This window comes from Emys orbicularis, chromosome 7, assembly GCF_028017835.1.
Source record: "Emys orbicularis isolate rEmyOrb1 chromosome 7, rEmyOrb1.hap1, whole genome shotgun sequence".
In the NCBI taxonomy this organism is placed as follows: domain Eukaryota; kingdom Metazoa; phylum Chordata; order Testudines; family Emydidae; genus Emys; species Emys orbicularis.
The window spans coordinates 10772596-10796021 of NC_088689.1; the positions used below are offsets into that span (position 1 = coordinate 10772596).

The window sequence follows — 23426 nt, forward strand, 5'->3', positions numbered from 1 at the left end:
GATGACTGTACTTAACTTTTAGCAACCAGGCTGCTAAGGGTAGGTGTTCCAGGTCTGGATGAGAGTTCTGGTGGCTTCTGGGCCAGAAGAGGGTTGCCATACTTTATATTTAAAAAAAAAGAAAGATGGGCTAATTTGTTGCCCAGGATTCTATTTCTGTTGCCATGGAGAAGATTTGACCTCTACTTCTCCCTTCCCAAAGCAGGGAGTGACACTCATGCCTAAGTCCTTACCAAATTTGGTCCATTTCATGGTCATAAGATTTTAATCAAACTTCATGATTTCAGCTATTTAAATCTGAAATTTCAGTGGTGTTGGGGTCCTGAACCAAAAAGGGGGGTGGGGGAGGCAGGGCTTGTAAGGTGGTTATAGCAAGGATTGCAGTACTGCTACCCTTACTTCTGTGGTGCTGCTTCTGGAGACCGTGTTGCCTTCAGAGCTGGGCAGCTGGAAAGCAGCAACTGATGGCCAGTAGCCCAGTCTGAAGGCAGAGCCACTGTTACCAGCTGTGTAGAAGTAAGGATGGTATGGTATTGCCACCTTTAGGCAGAAGTAAAGAGCTGGGCTCTGTCAGTTGCCACCACTCTCTGGCTGTCCAGCTCTGCAGGCACCAGTGGAGAAGTTAGGGTGGCATGGTATGGTATTGCCACCTTTATTTTTGCACTGTTGCTTGCTGGCAATAATGCAACTCTCAATATAACCTTGTGACCTGTCCCTATAACTCCCTCTGGGTCAGGATCCCCAATTTGAGGAAACACTGGTCTCCCCCCCATTAAATCTGTACAGTAGACAGATTTCAGTCCAGGATGTCGTTTATGGCTGTAAATTTGGTAGGGCCCTACTCATGCCTTAGTCACCTGGAGGTAGACTTTCTTAGAACATAATTGCTTGCTATGTTGCTTTCTGTCCCTTTGAAGTAGCCAGTATTGGCCACTGCCAGACAGGATACTAGACTCCATAGACCACTGGTCCCATCCCATTGAGCCATGTTTGTGGTGTGGGCTTTTTTGCTCAGACACCACTGAGAGCTGTTTGAAGTTAACAAAAACATTGGATTTTTGGAACCATTTTGTCTTCAAAATATGTTTCCTTCTGTTTGAGCCTCCCTTCCAGCATGAACATGCAAGGGGCTAGAATAAAAACTGCTTTGGCTTGTAGCATGTTGGTACTGACTGCCCAAAAAGGGATATTGAGATCTCAACTACTTAACTTTGCATTTCATCAGGTGCATGGTTCCATCTTCTCAGAAGGAACAGCTTGAGAAACCCACTCAAGAGCAGAAGCAGTGTGGGTTAGCTGGCTCTGAACAGACAGTCTGTAACTCTAACCCTGCAGAGCATGTAAATGCTGCCTCACAGAAGGGATAGCACTTAGATTTAGCCAGCTCTTACGTGGGCATGAGAAGGAGTGCTGGGTGGAAGCAACCGTCATGCTACTAGCTACCTTGTGTTTTTGAGGGGGAGGAGGGAAGAGAGAGGGAGGGAGAAGAGGGAAAAACAAATCACTAACTACAGCACAGCATTTAGAATGTTATAAATGATCAGTGGAAATTGAAGTGCCAACTTCTTCTGCAGACAATCTGGTGACCGGAGTGGGATGGTGGAGCTTAGTCCTCCACCACCAGTGAAAGGCATTAACCCCATTAGGGAAGAAAGAGATGCTGTATAGAAGAAACTAATTTTTGCTGGAACAGGATAAGCTCATACTATAATGTAAAACACAATTGCATTTGTAACTTTAACAGAACTTTGAGGATTTATTTTAAACTGTTCACAATCTCCTGATTGCTCTTTGCAGTTCTAATTCTCAAGGTCTACACTCACTTTCATTATAAGTGAGGGAAGGTGGGTATTAACTCACATGTGGCTTCAAAGATGCTTGACAAACACTACCAAAACTAACTTATTCAGCCATCATGTACTCTGCAGGAATGCTAATGGGAGTTTAGTGTACTGCAGCAAGTTACTGCCATCTTAAAACAAACTTTATCTAAGCAGGAAAAAAACAAACACCTTCTTCCTACTCAGTGTAAGGTCAAATTCTCTTCCGCCCCTTTGAAATTCTGAAGCTTAGAGTAACTTAAGTCAAGTACCACTGTGAGAAAGTTATGACCTGACTCTCTAGGAGTAGGTCAATTGTATCAAAACTACTCCAGTACATAGTTGTAGTTACCACTTAATTTCCCTTAAGTAAAGGAATTCATACTGTAAAACAAAGCATGTTTTATTAGGATTTAGATGATCTTCAATAGACAGGTGCTATGCATGCCATAGTTTCTCTTACTGAATCTTGATACCTGCTCAGTTTTCACCTAAACAAATTCCTAGCCCTCATAGTTGTAGAGACCTTCATATGATGAACTTTGAGTAAACTTAAGGAACTATCTCCATAGGTAGAGATTTGAACAGCCTATTCAGCTGACCGGTTCATAGCCTCCACTGATATACCTCCATAATGTTTTTGATGCAACTAGACACTTTGGCTAACACCTGCTGCTGCCTCCACAGAGGAAGTTAATGGCATACTTCCTACGTTATTCCATGGAATCCTGTTTTTAGCTAGAAACTAGGGCAGCTAGGAATGCAGACAGGCTGAATGGTCTACTTGGAAAAACAGACATTCAAGTGAGTCACTGCAACCAGCTACAACTGTCAATTCTCTACTAAACATGAAAGTCATCACCAAGCTAGGGTGCCTGGCCAACACTGCAGGAATTAAGGCCCATTAAGCAGTTAGGCTAATGCCACTACACACCCTTGTGTATAGTGTCATTAGAACCCTCAAATGGTTGAAATCATTAAAGTAAAACCTAGCCAGAGTCATGGGTGGGGTGGGTATGTCACAGCAGTAGACAAGTATAGGAGTGCTCTTAAATTTGTTTCTATTGGACAGTGGCCTGGCTCTCTACACATAGCTTTGACTCAGTGCTTCCTAATAGATGACTATTGGGGATGATCCCAGCAGGAGAAGCTAGAAGCAGTTAGGACCAGTTTGAACTACTTAAGGGACTGTCAAGGGGTTCTAATGACACTATCTCAGCTCTCATCCCCCTGCATCTAATTTGACCAACAGCTCCCAGCCTCTAGGAGAACAAAAAACACTTGCTGGCTTTAAAAGGATTCTCACTGGGTACAAAGGAGAACTCAGACAGTGGAACTGGGAGGTGTGTGAAGTAGCTAAGCCTACCTTGGCTATCATTATGGAATGTTAACACTTTAAAACATGCATCCTGCTTAGAGGAAAAAAAAAAAAACCAAACGAATGATTTACGCTAAGTGCTAAATCAAATCAGTTTGGAGGAAGAAGGATGTTAATAGCTATCACCAATCACAGGATCCCAAAACCTGTTGCCCTGCAGGCTGATAAACAGTTGGTCTATACAGGGCAGCCTAGGAGTGAAGGAATTCTGAAATTCCACCTTGAGACAAGTAAGGTCACGAGGCCCAGCCCCTGTAGTGGGTGCTTGGAACAGAGGTGCTGCTAACTCTGCAACTGTGCCATTAATTAGGTGGACTTTGCTCCCTTACCAGAGTATGCAGAGGACATTGATTACAGTTAGTAGTAATGTTTCAATTCTTGATCTTCCTATCTCTAAAAGTTCCATCACTGTAAGCTCCTTTCAGATCCAGATCTTTTCCCATTTCTGCACCTGTAAATTGACCAGTGTGACATTTTAAACATTTCAATGCACAGTCATAATACACATATACAGAATACACATTGTTTATTTGCAATTGACAAAAGTTTACACATTATTAAAAGTCACAGGTAGCAAATCATACTTGCATTTGAATTCAAAGTTTACTCTATAGTTTTCAAGGGGGCACTTGGGACACACGGCCAAGTAATATACAAAGGAAAAGCAGCATGCATTAGCCATAGATACCGTTGTGGAAAAATTTAGAAATAAAGGTCCCTCAGTTTGCAATTAAAAAAATCCTTCATTTAAACAGTAAAGAAAACACAATCAAATCTGTCCTAAGGTGGAAAAACCTTTGTATCTCAAAGGCATCTATGTGGAATGGCTTCTTCAGTTATAAAAACATTAATAAAAATATATGCAAACCATGGCACTAGGGTACCCTTTAATTGTGAGAAAAAGAAGTCACTTTCACACCATATTTCCTGCATAAGTCTAAATATACAGAAGGTTTCAAGTAAAGGACTGTGGTCTGAAAGGAACATTTCCATTTATTCGTAAAGACGATGAGACGGCTATCTATTTTTCTTCTCTCCATCCAATGGTTGATCCATTTCAGAGTCATACAGGCATTTTTCCACACATTTCCTTGGGAACCAGCCTCTGACTCTCATTCCAGCTGGTGGTAAGAAAAGATACATTAATTAGTTATAATATAGCATTTACCAGGGATCCTCCTGTGTATTCATTCTAATGGATAAACATCATGTAACCCTCAAAATGCAGGACTTGACATTACTCACTCTGATGACTGGCTTAGGATCAGTGTTTACTGAAGTTAACTGCCAAAGCACATTTAGCCCTAGGCAGTCTCAGACCTTCCAAGAAAGGCACACACATCATCATAACTTATCCTCATCTTTCCTTGTTTCCAGGCTGATTCGGAGCAGCCAAAATTTGGAACTTAGAAATATCTATTCTGAAGCTGGTATTCCAAGCTGCTTTTCCACTATAAAGTATTAATTCCTAACTGTTTGAGATAGAAGCTGCTAAAAAAAGTCATTGGAATTTAAGTACAGATGGGCAGGGCCGGCGGGTGGGGGGGAGAGGGGAGGGGTGGAAGCCGGTACAAATTACCGGGGCCTGGCGGTCCGGAAGGGAGCCCGGGGCCTGGCTTCCCCCACCTCTCGTCGGCCCTGTTTAGCCGGTCCGCTCTTGCTGTGGGGCCCGAACCCACTCTTGGCAGCCCTGCAGATGGGGTTAGATATGGCAAGATGACAGTCAGAACTACTTGACTCTAAAATCTGATACATCTTGTTAGAAATTAATTTTCTGTAGAATTAGACCGAGAACTTACATACTGTTTATAGTTATGATGGTTCATAAAACATGGATTTAGAATCAGTCTTGATTCAGGGACACTAACAAGCTCCAGATGTTGGAGCAGTCTATTTTGCATTAAATATATTTTTTTAACTAAACTATTTATTTAACAGGTTCACAAATCATTGCCCTCTAAATACCAGAAATAAAATGATAATCATGACAACAGTGAGGGGTTTTTTGTTCGGAGAAACATGCAGTGATATATTCATCAAATCTCTGTTTAATAGGGTTTTACCAAATTACAGAATGAGCCTCTTAATACCATCCAGGATATGTTTCTGTAGAATTTATTAAACTGAGTGAAACTACAGCCTTTATTCCTTTATAAAACCTGGAGTATCCATCAAATGTTAATATTCAAAAAAGTTGGATCAGTTTGCTGGGTGTTTTTTGCAGCTGAATGTATGTCAATTCTATATTCTGAAGATTAACATTTACTATTTACCATATTTTAGTTAATGGAGTTATCTAATTAATGGTTTTTACATTTGCACAGTGTACCAACCTAGACTATACTGCTAAAACTATAACACGGATTTGCTTCTTGAAGAATAATTAAAAGTAATTGCTTTGTACCGTCAGTAGTTGAGTCAAGAACTTTGTCTCCATACATCCAGTGTCTGAAAAAGGTGCAAAGATATTCATTAGACAGTAGCTAAATCACACAAACTTCTCTCAATCAAGTTTAAAGGTATAAAGCCACTAACTTTAAGCCTCTAGTGGCCAAAAGCAGATCCCCTTTACACAGTGCAATTCTCGGTTCTTCAGTGCATGGGGTTGTGAAGAATGTTTTAACACCTTTAGTCACAGGGCAGCAGGCACCACTGTAATCTTCTACTGCTCGGTACCGCACCTGCCAATTTAAAGAGATCACAGACATGTTGTAGTGCAAGAAGTCACTCCTTTGCTGTCAGTCTCACTTTTCCATTAGCCTTAATTTCATACTAAAATCAATTCAAGCATACTGAGAATCTGATGTGTAATGACAACTACTGTCACAGCCACTCTAAAGTCTATGTTAACTGTTTAAAAAAAAAAAAAAGAAGATTGGAGTCATTCTTATCTTGTATTGTCATGGATGCACTTGTGTGCCTTGGGTATATAGTACTGGACTCTCCTGCTTATCAAATATAATCTAGAGAGGAAGAATTTAGTGTAAAATAAGATCAATATCTGAATTAAATAGGATTGCAGCTCTCTGTTTGTGAGAAATCAAAATTTGTATTTCCAAAGTGTTAAACTGGATGGGTAGTATTAAAGCTCCATTTTACCGAGAACTAGTATATCAGTAATAACTTACATTTATTGACACAGGAAACATGTTAGACTCCAAGCAACACAGAAATACTTACACTTCTTACTCGCTTGTCTGCTTTTTGTTTCAATTGCTCTATCTGCAAAAGATTATAAACAGGAGTTTAAGGCAGCATTTAGTATGAGAGCACTTACCAATTTTAAATACAAACTAAATAGTACCCTGAAATCTATTTCCTCCCGTTTAAAGTCTATTTATGGACACTCTGCCTTAAAAGCTTTATCTGTGGGGTAAAGCTGGAGTTATTAAGAGCTGAGACCTTCATGGAGTTTCCTTTTCTCTCTTTATCACTATTGTTTCTAAGGGCCTGCTCCCATTCCCACTGAAATGAACAACATAAAATCTCGTTGACTTCAGTGATGCCAGGTCACCAAATTGAACACCTCCTTTAGTTAGCACTATTGACATTTGGCCATCAATTAACCCATCCATTAGCTAACAGATTATAATAAATGCACACAAGAACTACAAGAGTCTGATCCCAAACCCATTTTCATTCAGAATGCAGAAGACGATTTTACCTCTCCGAAAGGAAGCATGCTTACTGGACAATCAAGACGACTGGCCTTGGCTTTAGTTTTAGTGTGTACAAGGAATATAAGAACGGCCATACTGGGTCAGACCAAAGGTCCTTCTAGCCCAGTATCCTGTCTTCCGACAATGGCCAATTGCCAGGTGCCCCGAAGGAAATGAACAGAATAGCTTATCATCAAGTGATCCATCCCCTGTCGCTCATTCCCAGCTTCTGGCAAACAGTGGCTAGGGACACCATCCCTGCCTATCCTGGCTAATAGCCATGGATGGACCTATCCTCCATGAATTTATCTAGTTCCTTTTTGAACCCTGTTATAGTCTTGGCCTTCACAACATCCTCTGGCAAAGAGTTCCACAGGTTGACTGTGCGTTGTGTGAAGAAAGACTTCCTTTTGTTTGTTTTAAACCTGCTGCCTATTAATTTCATTAATTACCCTAGTTCTTGTGATATAAGGAGTAAATAACACTTCCTTATTTACTTTCTCCACACCAGTCATGATTTTATAGACCTCAATCCTATCCCACCTTAGTCGTCTTTTTCTTTTTCCCAAGCTGAAAAGTCCCAGTCTTACTAATCTCTCCTCATATGGCAGCCGTTCCATACCCCTAATAATTTTTGTTGCCCTTTTCCAAACCTTTTCCAATTCCAATATATCTTTTTTGAGATGGGGCAACCACATCTGCACACAGCATTCAAGATGTGGGCAGAGCATGAATTTATATAGAGGCCATCTGATATTTTCTGTCTTATTATCTATCCCTTTCTTAATGATTCCCAACATTCTGTTCACTTTTTTTTGACTGCCGCTGCACATTGCATGGATGTTTTCAGAGAACTATCCACAATGATTCCAAGATCTCTTTCTTGAGTGGTAACAGCTACTTTAGACCCCATCATTTTATATGTATAATTGGGATTACGCTTTCCAATGTGCATTACTTTACATTTATCAACACTGAATTTCATCTGCCATTTTGTTGCCCAGTACCCAGTTTTGAGAGATCATTTTGTAGCTCTTCGCAGTCTGCCTGGAACTTAACTGTCTTGAGTAGTTATGTATCATCTGCAAATGTTGCCACTACACTGTTTACCCCTTTTTCCAGATTCTTTATGAATATGTTGAATAGGACTGGTCCAAGTACAGACCCCTGGGGGACAACACTATTTACCTCTCTCCATTCTAAAAACTGATAATTTATTCCTACCCTTTGTTTCCTTTTAACCAGTTACCAATCCATGAGAGGACCTTCCCTTCTATCCCATGACAGCTTACTTTGCTTCAGAGCCTTTGGTGAGGGACCTTGTCAAAGGCTTTCTGAAAATCTAAGTACACTATATCCGCTGGATCCCCTTTGTTCACATGCTTGTTGACCCCCTCAAAGAGGCATGATTTCCCTTATAAAAACCATGTGGACTCTTCTGCAACAAATTATGTTCATCTGTGTGTCTGACAATTCTGTTCTTTACTATAGTTTCAACCAGTTTGTCCGGTACTGAAGTCAGGCCTGTAATTGCCAGGATCACCTCTGGAGCCCTTTTTAAAAATTGGCATCACATTAGCTATCCTCCAGTCATTTGGTACGGAAGCTGATTTAAATGATAGGTTACAGACTACAGTGAGTAGTTCTGCAATTTTACATTTGAGTTCCTTCAGAACTCTTGGGTGAATACCATCTGGTCCTGGTGACTTATTACTGTTTAGTTTATCAATTTGTTCCAAAAAGTCCTCTAATGACACCTCAATCTGAGACACCTAAAAAGAATGGCTCAGGTTTGAGAATCTCCCTCACATCCTCAGCCATGAAAACCGATACAAAGAATTTATTTAGTTTCTCTGCAATGGCCTTATCATCCTTGAGTGCTCCTTTAGCATCTCGATTGTCCATTGGCCCCACTGGTTGTTTAGCAGGGTTCCTGCTTCTGATGTACTTAAAAAAAAAAAAATTGCTATTACTTTTTGAGTCTTTGGCTAGATGTTTCAAATTCTTTTTTGGCCTTCCTAATTATATTTTTACACTACATTTGACAGAGTTTATGCTTCTTTCTATTTTCCTCACTAGGATTTACTTCCACTTTTTAAAAGGAGTTTCTATTTTATATAAGTTCTTATACCACACACATCCCCACAGCATCTGAATATTTCCAGATTCTCACAATTAGATTACCAAAGGGATCCTTTGGATTGCATGCCTGCTTTATTTAATGGACTCATTTTAAGCGCTCTTTCCCCCCCGTCTCAAAAACTGATCCAGAGTGGGACATACTACTTTGGAATTATAAGTACCACTTGCTTTACCTACACCTGTTCTAAGTAAATACTGGAGAGGTTAGCTTTTATTGTCAGTGTAGAGGCAAAGAAAGTGTTTAATATCAAATAATAAAACCAGAATAGATCCTCAGGTAATTGTCACTTTTGATGGCAGTCTTAGCAGGCACCAAGAACTTGAACTTCCTCCTAGAAGTCCCTTCATAACAGGGTAGAGGCACTTTAAAGGAGAGGTGCATAGGAAGTTTACACTGCTGATATCCATGCTATAACTATTTTAATGAATAAATACTGTCAATGCTTGTCAATCCGTTACCATTCACAAGGACTAAATTTACAATTTATTCCATTCTGTTAAAATGAGACTTCGATATTAAAAACGTTGCAAAACAAATACTATATGATAGTTCTAGTAGTAGCAAAAAGAATAATTTATAGCTATAAAGATAAGCCAGCAGTGAAAGAGTGAATTACATTGTTAGCAGATACTGCTTCCTAGGGCTGAGCAATTTAAAATACAGGGTAATTTAAATTAGGATAATAAGATATAAATGAAGAGATGCTTCCTTGATCAGATTATAAAATAAAATTAAAAAAAAAAAAAAAAAAAGGACACACTTTTGTTAAGTGAGGCCGAGTTAATCGAAAGTCTTATATAAAAGTGTGAAGAATGAAAATAAATGGTATATTATTCTGCACTGATAAATCTGTTATACTGCTTGCAGCATATTTATAGTTTGATAAAAGTACACAAGGCAAAAGTTAAACTTTTATTTACCAAATGCAGTAGTCATTTATAAGAAAAATAAAGATTGTCTAAAACTTTTGATACATTTTTACACTAGATACCCTATTTCTATATCCATTCTCTCTGACCAAACAGTTCAATTAAAGATGCTGCAGAAATCTGAATAGGATGTACTGGAATTGTGAGGAAAAGTTACACACACAAGTTAGATGGGCAATGGTGACTAAGCCAGCTGGAACTGCTACATTTAGCCTTTCTTGGAAGAAAACTGAGGGTAGGAAGAAAAAACACACAAGCATCTTTTATGCATTTTTTCAGTAGGAAATTAATTTAAATGAAAAATAGAAACAGATTTAATCCATGCAAAATAAAGTCAGGTATAGCGACACTTAACAGGAAACATGAAGTAGTATGATGGGCATTTAAAATTCTTAAATGCAAAATTAAACATTTTGAATCTACTGTATTACAGATGGGGGAGGATTTGACAGAGCTTATATTTCCATTTTATCTGTGATATAGTTAGTCTTATTTTGTGTGGGGTTATTTAAAAACAGATTTATAATGTGTGAAGGTAAGCAGACATCTGAGGGGTGTGAGTGTGTACATGGAAAATAGCGGAGAGATCGGAGAAGAATACTTACTGTCAAAGTATACTGATGACAGCCTTCTCTTACTGGCCATTCGAGGCCATCTCCCTCAGGAATCCCTGACCACGTAAACACTTGTTTAAAGTTCTTCCATTTACTTCCCATGTCATAAGGAAAAATAAAGATCTCTCCCGTTTTGTAATATTGGATTCTGTCTTTGGCCTGCACACAGAAAACACATACATGACATTAAAAAACCAAAAAACCACACAACATGACTTAACAGCTAATACTAAGAGTGCCAAGAGTAGGGTTGTACAGGCCCTACAGTGCCATAAGGCCAAGAATGTGAGAGAGAGAGTGAAATCCTGCGAGAGTTTCCCTAGTTTGTGCCATTTTATAGCCTCGTATTGTTTTATTTTGGAATGTGTTTTACTCATTTATAGCATCCGTAGTGTCACCGGGTGCATGCATGCACATGCACACCATGGCAGCCATGCAAGGAGGCCCTTGCCTCATTCCCTTCACAGATTCCCAGGAATAATCCACAGGGGCTTATGTCTGGTCACAAACCTGCTTTCTTTCCACAGTAAAGTCTCCTCCACCCCAGTCTCCCACTGAACATGAAAATGGCCATACTGGGTCAGACAAATAATCCATCTAGCCCAGTGATTCCCAAACTTTAACAACCTGTGAACCTCTTTCACTAAAATGTCAAGTCTCACGAACCTCCTCCTAAAAATGAATATTTCCAGGGATTTTCTCATTTACCTGAGTATAAATTATAAAAGCAGTGATCTCGGAAATATAACATTTGTTTTTATGACATGCTTATTACACACTATTATTAATTACTATTTATCATTACAGTATTTTTATTACATTATGAAAGCGGCAACAAGTTCAGTTTCATAGCTTGTATCACTTTGAATAAGCTTGTTATAAGACAAGGCTCCTATGTTTCATCAAGGAGTATCAGATGTGAAACAGCAAGAAGGGATTTAAAAAGCCAATTCAAAGAGTTCCTCCTACATAAGCATTCAGGTCCTGAGCAATCCAGGCAAACAACGCACATTACAACAAAGCTTAAATTTGTTCTTCATAATAATTTTAAAAACAATCCTAGCTGCCTATTTCATTTTAAAAACAGCAAAAAATATCCACCTCCCTTTCCATTTCTTATAAGGAATCTTGAAGTTTAAATCTCCCCAGTGTGATAGAGATGCTTGCTTTGATCTGCTTAGCTCTTGGAAGTCCAGGGGCTCTGGGCTGCTGGCCCCGTGGTGCCTGGGGTCCCTAGGGACAGCTCTGTCCGCCATTAGGGATTTTTTTCCTCGAGAACTCCCTGTAAAATTTCACGAACCCCAGTTTGGGAACCACTGATCTAGCCCAATATTCTGTCTTCTGACAGTGGCTAGAGCCTGGTGCTTCAGAGGGAATGAACAGAACAGGGCATTTATTGAGTGATCCAGCCCCTGTTGTCCAGGCCCAGCTTCTGGCAGTAGGGCACAGCGCTGCCTCCTGTCTGAGTCTGGCTCCAAGCCTCTCACTAGGCACAGTTATTAGCCCGCTCCTAGGCTCTGCTCAGTCCCTCTGCATGCAGTCAGGGGCTTGCACAGGCTCCCTTCTTGGGCCTATGTTTGTTGGACTCTCAGGCCAGTCCTCCAACAGGTTCCCCAGCTGCTTCCCTGCTGAGCCTTTTCAGCAGCAGCTCTCTTCTCTTTCCCCCTGGTTGCCCCCACTTCCCTTTTAGTAAGGCCCAGGCACCTTCCCTTAAGTTCAACTGGGCAGCAGGTAATCAGTCACAGATACACTGGACCCTACATCCTCTCTTAAAGGGGCCAGTTACCCTATGACACTAGCAATGGGGTCAGTTAGATACACCACTGATTAGCTCACTATGGTCCAAATATTTGCTTGTTTTAAAAAGGCTGATGTCTGGCCAATTTTCAAAACTTGGTACAATGTGTTGCATAATTTAGAATTCATGGACTTTTCAGATTATATCATAACTTTCATGATATGTGCGCAGTTTGGTATTATCTGAAATAACGTCCACACCTCTCAAATGATTTCACATACATGTGCATTCTGAATGTTCTCTTTTATTACCTAACAACCTTTAATTCTTTAAGTAATAGTGACATCTAGTGGTACAGTCACAGAAGGATAAAATATATTTAATGCTGCGCAGTTTGAAATTTAAACCATTTTCTGTATGTGTATAGTTTTCAGCGGGAGCATATTACGACTTTATGAAAACGACAATCAATCTGTACTTGCAAAGAGTCTTACCACTATGACTCTGTGTTTGCACACAGAAGCCCAAAGGCAGTTTTCTATTCCATTTTAATAGGAAGCTGCCACACGTGGAGCCTCATGTTTTATTTGTACTGTGGTTGCGCTGAAAGACTCAAATTAGGATTAAGGCCCAATTGTGCTAGCTTCTGTGCGAACCCGTAGGGCCTTATTGTGCTAGGTACTGTGGTAACACACAGTCCCTGTCCTAAGGGGCTTACAGTCCAATTTAAAACAAGAGATAACAAGTGAATGTGACAAACAAGAGCAGGGGGAGGACGATGATAACAGGTCAGTTAGGTGCACAACTTGGTGGTTCCGAGTACTTAGGTTGTTTTTTTAAAAAAAAAAGTATCACCATCACTGACACCCTTACATTTTAGCTGTTGTTAGCTGGCTGATTTCTTGTTAGGTATTATAGAAAAAGTGGGTCTCACGGAGGGATTTAAAGGTGGTGAAGGTACTGGCCTTATGGATTAGTTTAGGGAGGGCTTTCCATACTGAATGAAGTAGTCATAGAAGAAAGCACAAAAATACTTGTTTTAACTCATCTCCTAGATGAGGTCAAAAGCGGCACCATTGCCAGAATGGGTGAGGGCGTGAGACAACAAAAGTGGCAAGCCTGGATAAAGAGAGAGTTGAGGACGGTCATCTTTAGTTCCAGATACAGAGCCACACACTTCGGGTAGCACAACTGTCCAAAGGGAAATAATGTATTTTCCAGGTTCATCTCCTATGCCCCAAATAAAAGATATCCTTAGAGCAGGGGTAGGCAACCTATGGCATGCGTGTGAAAGGCGGCACGCGAGCTGATTTTCAGTGGCACTCAGACTGCCCGGGTCCTGGCCACCGGTCCGGGGGGCTCTGCATTTTAATTTAATTTTCAATGAAGCTTCTTAAACATTTTAAAAACCTTATTTACTTTAAATAAAACAATAGTTTAGTTATATATTATAGACTTATAGAAAGAGACCTTCTAAAAATGTTAAAATGAATCCTGGCACGCGAAACCTTAAGTTAGAGTGAATAAATGAAGACTCGGCACACCACTTCTGAAAGATTGCCGACCCCTGCCTTAGAGGGTTTGTCTTCTATTTAGATATGTTTCAGTGAGTCTTGGGTACAACTGTGTATTGTAGGCAAGCTTAAATCTGTGGTGACCTGAAACAATGTTTTACAGTGCAACAATACCTTGGGTTTAAAGTCCGAGAGGCAAAATAATAAAAAAAACCGAGATGAATATAGTGCGCAGTAGTGTCGTGATAGAATATACTGCAGGATGTACTAGAATTATAGCCTACCTTATCTTCAATCCATGATTCGATTGAAGTTTTATTCCTCAGAATGACTTTCATCTAAAAAAAGTAAAAGAATTAGAGGAAGTTGGCATGGGCTACATCTAGGAAGTACATCAATTGGGCAAATTGTACTTCATTTAATATAACAGTCATTCCAACACTGTAGGGAAATGTTTAGGTTAAAAGTTCATGGCAATTTATAAAATATTACAAATATTAAAACTCAGCATGAATAAAATGTTTTCTAATCCCATCCTTATAGGGTGGATATGTGATTGTAGCATGGTAGTGAAGACGTGGTGGCATGGACTAGCTGCCTGAGTATATGTCCACTGGGAACCCGGGTACATACTTGGGTTTCTAGCCCACATTGAAGCTTATGCCACCACATCTTCACTATTCTAATTGTCCATGTTATTCTAAAACTAGCTTGCATATGCCTACCCCAGCTCCAATCACACCTTCACTTGCAATGTAGACATACCCTTAAAAATGTTCATTGTGCATTACAGGGGAGGCCTAAAATGTAATACTTTGCACTTGTACCACTCCTATCAGAGGATCTCAAAGCACTTGAAAAACAAAAAATGTAACACCACAATACCCATTATTATCCTTATTTCAAGGATGGGGACACTGAGAAAGAGAGAGGTTAAATGATTTGCTTTTTGGGGAACAGAACCCAGGAATTCTGACTCCCAAATCCTCTCTACCCATTAGATTACACTCCCTAAATTCTTCAGTGAAAGAAAATGATAGAAGGAATGAGGGAGAAAATGAAAGAGCGTTATATCGAACTTGCTTTGATACAGTGTGCAGCCCCCTCCCCCCCCCCCCCGGAGCCCTGCTTTACCGTGTTATATCGGGTCACGTTATATCGGGGTAGAGGTGTATTAGAAATGGAAAAGCTACAGAGAAGGGTAACAAAATCTCTCTCCATAGGAGATTAAAGAGACTGGGACTATTCATCTTAGAAAAGAGAAGAGTAAGGGGGGATATGAGAGAGGTCTATAAAATCAAAAATGGTGTGGAGAAAGCAAATAAGGAAGTGTATGACATCAGTAGCCACCCCAGTAAATCTTACAGCCTTTAGCTGTTTGTAACAAAAGCTGTTAAACTCACCTGGATAATAAACAACATACCAACTGCTATGGTTGTTCCTAATGCCAGTCCCAATGCAAATAAAGATGCAGCAAATGCAGACAATCCAAAAGGAATAATAGGAAGTGGGTCTCTTTTGGCTGCACTCATATCAATCTTTACAGAACTCCACCCAAAAGATATCTATTAATGGAAAATATGATTAAATTGCTGTTATTTTCCAATGAAACTAAACAAGTTACCAATGAGAAACCTGACTTCAAGCCTCTGCCAAGGTTTTTAACGCAGTAACAGTGATTCCTAAAAGACACACTAGTAGAGTTTCTCAATTTTTTTCACAAGTTTGTCCTTTGCCAGAAGTAGGTCTTTGTTAGATTAAAAGCTTATACTCTGTAGAGAACTACAGTCACTATCCTGTGGACTCCACAGCAAGCTGGTCCTAAATTCTGCAGCAAATTCTCTAAATTCTGTGGCACGCTAGTAGAAATTCATTGGTAGCTTCAGATAAGTATTATGCTGTCCACACATTTTCTGTTTACAATATGGCATAAGTTTGCATCCATAGGTTTAAAACAACACCACCAAAAAGCTAAAATGATGAAGGGGGCAGGTCACACTTCTCCATGCTATTGCTTCAGCAGAGGTCATTTTTCTAGTTATACTCAACTGGTATTTTAAAGCTTTTCTTCACCACCACGCAAGCTGGAAACAACTGTGTTTTAAAATGAAAGCTTAGAACTGGAAACATAATTCTGTGAAAAGGTAAGGATTCCATGGCAAATACTGCTTCTTTTTTATTTGAACTTCTCTTGATTTAAATGAAATTGCTTTAGGTTATTTTCAGTCTTAGACTGAGATAATCAATCTAGTCTGTTCTTGAACACAAGGGAAAAATCTCCTGACTTCTGGCAACAGGCAGAAAAAAAGCAAAGGATACCTGACCTGGTCACCATCCAAAGCATAAAGCAAAAAACGACCTGACCCCTAAAAGTGCTACCCAGAAGTTGTATCCAGTCAATAAAGAAACAAAGTGGGAGGAAAACACAGTGACTGTGAAGAATGACAGGAAAAAAGAGCAGATTACAGAGGGTTGGGGCATCTTTACTTCCATTGTTTACTTTAAACAATGCTTTGAACTTTCAAATGTGTTTTCTTACCCTGTTATAAAGCTGAGTGTACATGGTCATAACAAAAATGAAAGAAGCATGGATACATCCAAGTGGAGCTAAAAGGAGAAACAGAGTGAAGGATGCGTGATTCTGATACCCACAACAATTATTGATCCACGGACAATGATGGTCCATTTTCATCACACACCTAAGAATAAAAAAAATTTACTGTTATCATTCAAGAACTTTAGTGATATTTCACTGGACTGTACATCAGTAGTACTTAAATAAAAAGCATAAACTAAATTTCTGGCAATTCTCCCTCCATACATTAAAGCCTACTTGAGTTTCCTCTAAAAGAGCCTATAATCATAGAAATTAGAGAAGGTAAAGATATATCTGTTCATCCAGTCCTCGGGTTCTCATTTTTTTTTAAAGACAATCCATGAAACAATCTCCATTTTCCCTCCCACTCCTGATTCCCTGCTTTCCATGTGACTATTACAATTTTTGATTATGTGAAAAAGGTTTTATTAGGAGAGTACAAAATGAAAATAAACCGATTTTAAAGCAATGGGTGTAGCTGTTCGGTTAGATCCACTATTCTGTATCTTTAATTCCCCTCCCGAGGTGTGTACTAGATCTCTGTGTTGCCTGCAGTCCCCACATTTCTAATCTGTCCAGGTGACTGCAGTTTGGTTCCATCCTCATATGTACTTGCTACTTCTCTAATTGCTACTTCTCTAATTTTGATCACATTTGAATTTACACCAAACACCAGGATATGACAGTAAACAGCTAAAGGATGCATAGGTTTCCCCCCCCCCCCCCAATTTCTTTTTTGTTTTCATTTAAAGGGACAACTAATTATTAAATGATAACTAGTTTCACAATATTCAGTTTCTAACAGAGCACCTTTATGGCTTAGAACTCTTTTAAAAAAAGAAAAAAAAAGAAAAAGGATTTTTCAGCTCCTCTGCGGAGGTGTAGAAGCGTCTTTTTCCCTCTACAGGAGCCACATAGGACATCCCCAGGACACACAGGACATCCCCAGGCACTGCCCTCCCCAGTTCCCCTTCCTCTCTGTGCACGATCCCACCTGATGCTTTTTTGCTTTCAGCTCTTCTGCTGGTAAATATCACATTGCAGAGCTAATAGAAGAGCAAGTACCATCAACAAAATAGTGGACTATACAAATACCCAAAGTAAACAATCTGAAAAACCAGAGGGGAAAAACATTTTTCTTTAACTCTTTCAGCTAGAGATTAACTGTAAGAATAGTAGATATAAAATTTGCATATGGAAGTGTCCTTTTCAAAATTACAGTGTCCCTTTAAGTTTAGTTTAAAAGCTTCTGGAAAACCTACACACACAAGTTGCACCGATTTAAGATAAAATTAATTTAAAACTCTCTTTAGTTAAATGAATACAAACCCTTGTGGGCATTCATATATCAGTTTAAAACTGGTTACATTGGTTTAGTTTGTGTCTACAGATACAAATTAAACTGCTATAAGAATGTCCATACATAAAGTTGCATCAGTTTAAGGAAATACAATTATAAGTGTAATTTTTATATGTATCATTGAAACTTTGTGCGTAAACAGGTTCAGAGTGATGGACTGGGCTCTAACAGACCAATATACTTCAGCAGCGTAAAAGAAAGAGGTTCTGATAACTAGTTTGAGAACATGGTCAATTCTCTGCAGCTAGTCCCCTTACCTTAGAAAGGCTTAGAGTTTACTGACAAGCTATGAAAAAGTTAAGTATGCTCTACTGATGTTCTAAATTTTTCAAATATGTTCTTTTGTGAAAGGTTAACTGCTAACAGAACTTCACAGTTCAAGCGAATATTACTAAACTTCTGCCATCTCTTTCACAATCAATCGTTCTTGGAAAAAACAGTAACTTGTAGACAGGAGTCTAATTTTAAGTTTTTAAAAACAGGAATCATATACTGATGTACATACAAATGATAGTGCTGTCCCTCTGTTTCAGACTCCTTACTTCCTGTAATGCACACAATGATAGAGCTCAACACAGCCTTGATAAAATGGACTCAATTTAATGCATCAAATGTTAACAGGAATACATCTATGAGTATGCTGTAACTTCCTTCTTCTATGTTCTCAAATGGCTTTCAGATCAGGCACTGCTGAGCTAAATAAGTGAACTGTAAATACATACTGCACTGCAGATGGCTAGAAGTATTTGTGCATCTTTTCAAGCCACATTCCCTTCCCAGTGCAGCTATTTATGCTCTGACAAAACTATTTAAACTCGAAACAAAGCAACTGAAAGATTTATGAAGTGGCAGTTCACTGTGACTTAGAAAGTTTATACTATGGGTTTATTATGCTGAACCAGCAGGTTTTGGGGTATGCTTAAAAAAAATTTAGCTCTTGTTTCCTGACAAAGATTTCACAAACTTCCAGCCCAAGATTCCCATTAAAGTCAGTTTTATCCAGGTATAAAGATGGAAGAATTGGGCCCTCACTCAAATCAGTATTCCTTAAGTAAATGAAAAGTAGATGTTCGTTTTTTGGGCGGGTGGGTGGGAGGAGTCACCAGGAGATGAAAGTTTCCCAGGTGCTTTTGCCCACTCACCCCACTATCCAAATACTTTTCTATTTAAAAAATTCTTAATGGGAACTAATATTCAAATTTTTAAAAAAGAGCATATCTAAAGATGGCTGTTTTAACCATATATGCGCTCTATTTTCAGAACAGTAAGAGAAATTCATTTCCATTTTCAAGCAGTGTATTTTGATATTGGAAACCAGCACACTGTTCTGAATATGGAAGTCCCTGCACAATGCACAGTGCAATACTCCAAATAATATATATTAATAACTCACCATTAAAACCATAAACTGCTTTAAGCCAAGAACAAAAAAGAACACAAGGAATACCGTACCTGTTACATTTTCGGCAGTGGTGTGAACGTGGTGCTTTGTAAGACTGGCACACTTTACAGTACTGGACATACATGCAGTCCTGAGATTTTTCCTTTAAGCATAAGAAGAAGCATATCAGAAACAAATATGTAATTCCACTAGCAGAGTATGCCTTAGTACTTTCATACTATGATGCTTCTGTGCTTTGCTTTGTCTGGGTGTGGTTGGTCTCCACCCTTTTTAAATGGTAGGTAGAAGAGTGTATGAGAGAAATCAGCAAAACTTTTGGCTACCATTCCAATTAACTCTTTGTTAATTGTAATGCTTTACAAAAGAAATACATTTCCACCTGAAAAATGTAGGTCCTCACCCTGCAAGTTACTCTGCACAAGCAGGCTTCTGCGCAGGTCAACCTGTGTGGAATAACTGGCAGCGCTGAATCCTTAGAAATTTGTTTCTATTTATGTGCCTGTTTTTCTCTCTCAGTTCTGGACCAATCCGGACCCTGAAGGAGGTTAATGTAGCCTTAGGGCTAACTGGTAATGGCCTGAAAGGTATTTTATTCTACCAGTGATCAATAGGGCAGTGGTTCTCAAACTAGGGCCACCGCTTGTTCAGGGAAAGCCCCTGGCGGGCCGGGCTGGTTTGTTTACCTGCCGCATCCGCAGGTTTGGCTGATCGCGGCTCCCACTGGCCGCGGTTCGCTGCTCCAGGCCAATGGGGGCTGTGGGAAGTGGCGCGGGCCGAGGAATGTGCTGGCTGCCCTTCCTGCAGCCCCCATTGACCTGGAGCTGCGAACCGCGGCCAGTGGGAGCTGCGATCGGCCAAACCTGCGGACGCGGCAAGTAAACAAACCGGCCCGGCCCGCCAGAGGCTTTCCCTGAACAAGCGGCGGCCCTAGTTTGAGAACCAGTGCAATAGAGTGCAAGAAGTTCCAGCCAACCTCCTTGTCAACCCAACATGCTCTCGAGAGCAAGAGGAGGGGCCAGAAGGGGGATGGCATAAAGCCTGTGATTTCCCTATATAAAGTAGAATGCCCAGCTACCCTGTTAGGGCAGCTTTAGGGTCCCCCTGCCTCACCTTTCTATTGAAGAGCACTGTAAAGCCAGAACCGGGACCACTCCACTGGCACACAGTCTTCAAACGTTGTACCTAGGGTTGCCAACTTGGTAATATTTAAAAACTGAACACTCCAGCAGGAGTGCCGGAACCTCCCCTTTCCCTGAGGCCCCGCCCTTGCCTTGCCCCTTCCCCCTGAGGCCCTACCCTAGTTCGCTCCTCTTTCCCCCTCTCCCCCATTGCTCGCTGCTCTTCCCTTCTCTCCCACACCTATGTCCTGGTTGGGAGGAACTCACCTGCAGAGCGGAGGCTGGGAGCTGCAGCCACCTGACACAGGTAGGAGGCAGCCCTGGCTAAGTAGGAGCTGGCGCGGGTGATGACTCGGCACCTCCCCCATCTGCAGTAACTGGACTTCACGTGTCTGGTCAGTAGGTCAGACTGGACACTGTCAGGTCCCCTTTTTGACTGGACTGAAAACAGGCCCCTGGCCACCCTAGTTGTACCTCTGCCCTTCGATTATGTATAAATACTTTTTCAATTAGCTTGAGGAGATTGAAAACTGAGAACAAAAGAAATGCAACCTCCTACCTTAGCTTACAGAAGTGTGTTGAATATACGGCCATGGAGCTGGATCCAGCCCACATGATGTATTTATATGGCTCACAAAACATATTCACATTCACCAGAATCTAACTTATTTTTTTTAAATTAAAGCTTAGTTTTCTAACCTTCACGACTGCAGACAATCTTCCAAATGTGAACCAAGTGTAATAGATACTGACGTCTGCATGAGTGTGCAAACAGCCTGAAACAATGACTCAGAGAACACCACTGTTCCCTATTAATCTGACTGAAGTATCAAAAATAAAGTCGACAATAACACTACAGACTCAACATTAATTATTTAACCACTCATCATTTTAGTGGATGGAATGGGGATAAGAGGCAGGACTGAAGCACATTAGATTGGAAACTGGGAGTTGCTGGAGCGAAGGAAATTCAGAGACGAGAAGAGGGTAGAAACTGAAAGGCTGATGGTGAAGGAAGAGAAACAAAAGGCAGAGCTAGCGGACGCCCAAAGGACAGATTTTCTCACTGAGCAATATGACAAGAAAGCACTTACCAAAAAGACAAGAAACAATAACCAAATGTTTAATTACTACATAAAACCATATTCTCCTCCTTGATCTCTGCGCAAACCTCCTACTGACATTAGAGAATTTTCTATAACATATTTTGGGTAGTATACGATCCTGAATTTATACACCAACCCACTTATCATATTGAAATGGAATCCAACCCTCTCCTTCCAATGAGTTTGACACTCCTGGCTTACAACATGCTACTTTCACAGAATTTCTTAATCTACGCTGACAAGGCAAGCGAGGTTTGAGTTTAATTTCTGCATTGCCAGACTACTAGCAAAGATGACTATTAAGATTTCGTCATGAAAATTAACTATCAGTGAAAGTTTATTTTATTTCCTTACCGGTTTCCATCCTAAAGGAACATATCCAGGGCCAATAAACATGGCACTGAAGTAATTGTAAAGAATCATGACAGTCCAGTTTATGAGCATGATGAAATTCACACTTCCTCCTGTTGTGTCCAAAGGCCAATACCACATAACAGCATCTATCATAGCCATAGTAGAACATATTGCTATCACACCAAGGGCTATGATGGGGCCCCAGTGACATAGTCTCTTCAGTTCCTGGAGATTCTCAAACCTGATAACTGAACACAGTGCACCCATTTTGAAGAAGAGTATTTTCCTATTTCAAATAATATTCAATGTTCCTATTTTTAACTACAGTTTTCCATTTGTCATAAGTTTTCATATCTTCAATAACGGTCATGCCTCCAAATACCAGATAGTTAGTTGTGATCAAGACATTTCTAATGTTTGGAAGAGTCTTCAGATGTAGGAGCTCTTCACATCCATCTCAAGAGGACGATTTGCTTCTATTCCTGACCTAGAAACACAGAAATAGGATAATTTCAAAATAAAGGAAAACAAAATGTGTTCTGTAAGTCGATTGCAATGACAGAATTCAATGCACAGCCCAGGGAGCTGTGTTGTCACGTAAGCCAAGTTCCTATGAAATGATTACTTTCACATTGCTTTGATTTTATTGTGATATTAATGAGAGCGTACCTAGATCTTTGAATAGGTGTCTCTTTTATACTTTTAAAATCTAAATAAAATGCAATAATATCCGTTAAAATCATGAAACACCACATCAGTCATTTGGGATAACTCACAAGAGACCCACATCACAGGATTAACAAACCAGTGCATGTACAGCAGGAGACCATCAGTCAGTGACAGCATTTCTGCTGTAGGGAAGCAGTCTCGTAAGAGCCAGAGAGGCCGTAACTGCAACAATACGCAGCAGCATTCAGCAGGTCTTCAGCAGAGCCTGTCCTGCACCGAGCCCAGAGATCTGGATTACCTTCTCCAGGTGCTATGGTCAGGCTATTGGGAGAAGACATCTGAGCACCAACTCTGGCTCCCACATTCAATGGCTTATGTTCTGCACCAACCCCAGGGGATGGGGGGCCCTTCTGCCTGCCCCTGGGTTCCCCTCACACCCTACCCTTTGCCAGCCCCAGAGCCCAGCAGGGGAGAGGTGGGTCCCCCCGTACCGCTATGAGCCGAGCCCAGCCCAGAGCAAGGATCCTACTGGGGCCACCCCTCCCCCATGCCTAGAGTCCCTCTGTAGCCACCCCTCTCCCCCCAGCCCTGGATACCCCTTTGGCCTCCCCTCCCCCCTAGATCCCCACCCCAAGTAGCCTTCCCCTCCCCCCAGCCCCGGAGCCCCTTGTAGCCTCTCTTTCCCCAGCCGCCTCCCCCAGCTCACCTCAGCCCCTCCGAAAGCTCCTGCCATGCCATGCCCCGCTGAGCGCTTCCCAGCACTTCCGGCGGCGCTCTCACGTGACCCGGAAATAAGACTCTTCTCTTCCGCCCTCACTTCTTTTTTTCCGGCCCTGGCGGTTAAGCTCAGAAGTGGGTCCCCTCGGAAATCCTCCTGCCGATGTTGATTCCGGACGCAGTTCGTGGCCCCTGAGGGGACGATTATTCCCCGGGCTCGGGTCAGGGACTCGGCGGGTAGCGGGCGGGGGATGGGCAGCTCTCGGCGCTCCAGGGAAGGCGGCATCGCGGGGTCAGCGTCGGAACCAT

At 40.9% G+C, this 23426-nt stretch overlaps 1 protein-coding gene across 2 annotated transcripts; it reads right to left on the reverse strand.

Moving 5' to 3' along the window:
- Positions 1-3714: 3714 nt before the first annotated feature.
- On the reverse strand, positions 3715-23174 carry ZDHHC6 (zinc finger DHHC-type palmitoyltransferase 6). Of its 2 annotated transcripts, XM_065407474.1 has the most exons (12): positions 23107-23174; positions 21732-22218; positions 19204-19295; positions 16335-16494; positions 15199-15360; positions 14080-14133; positions 10535-10702; positions 6379-6420; positions 5734-5879; positions 5603-5646; positions 4778-4888; positions 3715-4319 (listed from the first exon to the last, which is right to left on the reverse strand). In XM_065407474.1, the coding sequence occupies exons 2-12, from the start codon at positions 21996-21998 to the stop codon at positions 4216-4218; spliced, it is 1350 nt and encodes a 449-aa protein (XP_065263546.1). In that variant the 5' UTR covers positions 21999-22218; positions 23107-23174; the 3' UTR covers positions 3715-4215. The 2 variants fall into 2 exon arrangements, with proteins under 2 accessions (XP_065263546.1, XP_065263547.1); XM_065407475.1 differs by lacking the exon at positions 4778-4888.
- Between the last annotated feature and the right edge of the window lie 252 nt (positions 23175-23426).

Coding starts and splice junctions, on each gene's coding strand:
- ZDHHC6 (XM_065407474.1), bottom strand. CDS start 21,998: ATGGGTGCACTGTGTTCAGTTATCAGGTTTGAGAATCTCCAGGAACTG. Junction 15,361..16,334: donor ACACTCAGCTTTATAACAGG/GTAAGAAAACAC, acceptor TTCCATTAATAG/ATATCTTTTGGGTGGAGTTC. Junction 4,889..5,602: donor TCTTGACTCAACTACTGACG/GTACAAAGCAAT, acceptor CCCCATCTGCAG/GGCTGCCAAGAGTGGGTTCG.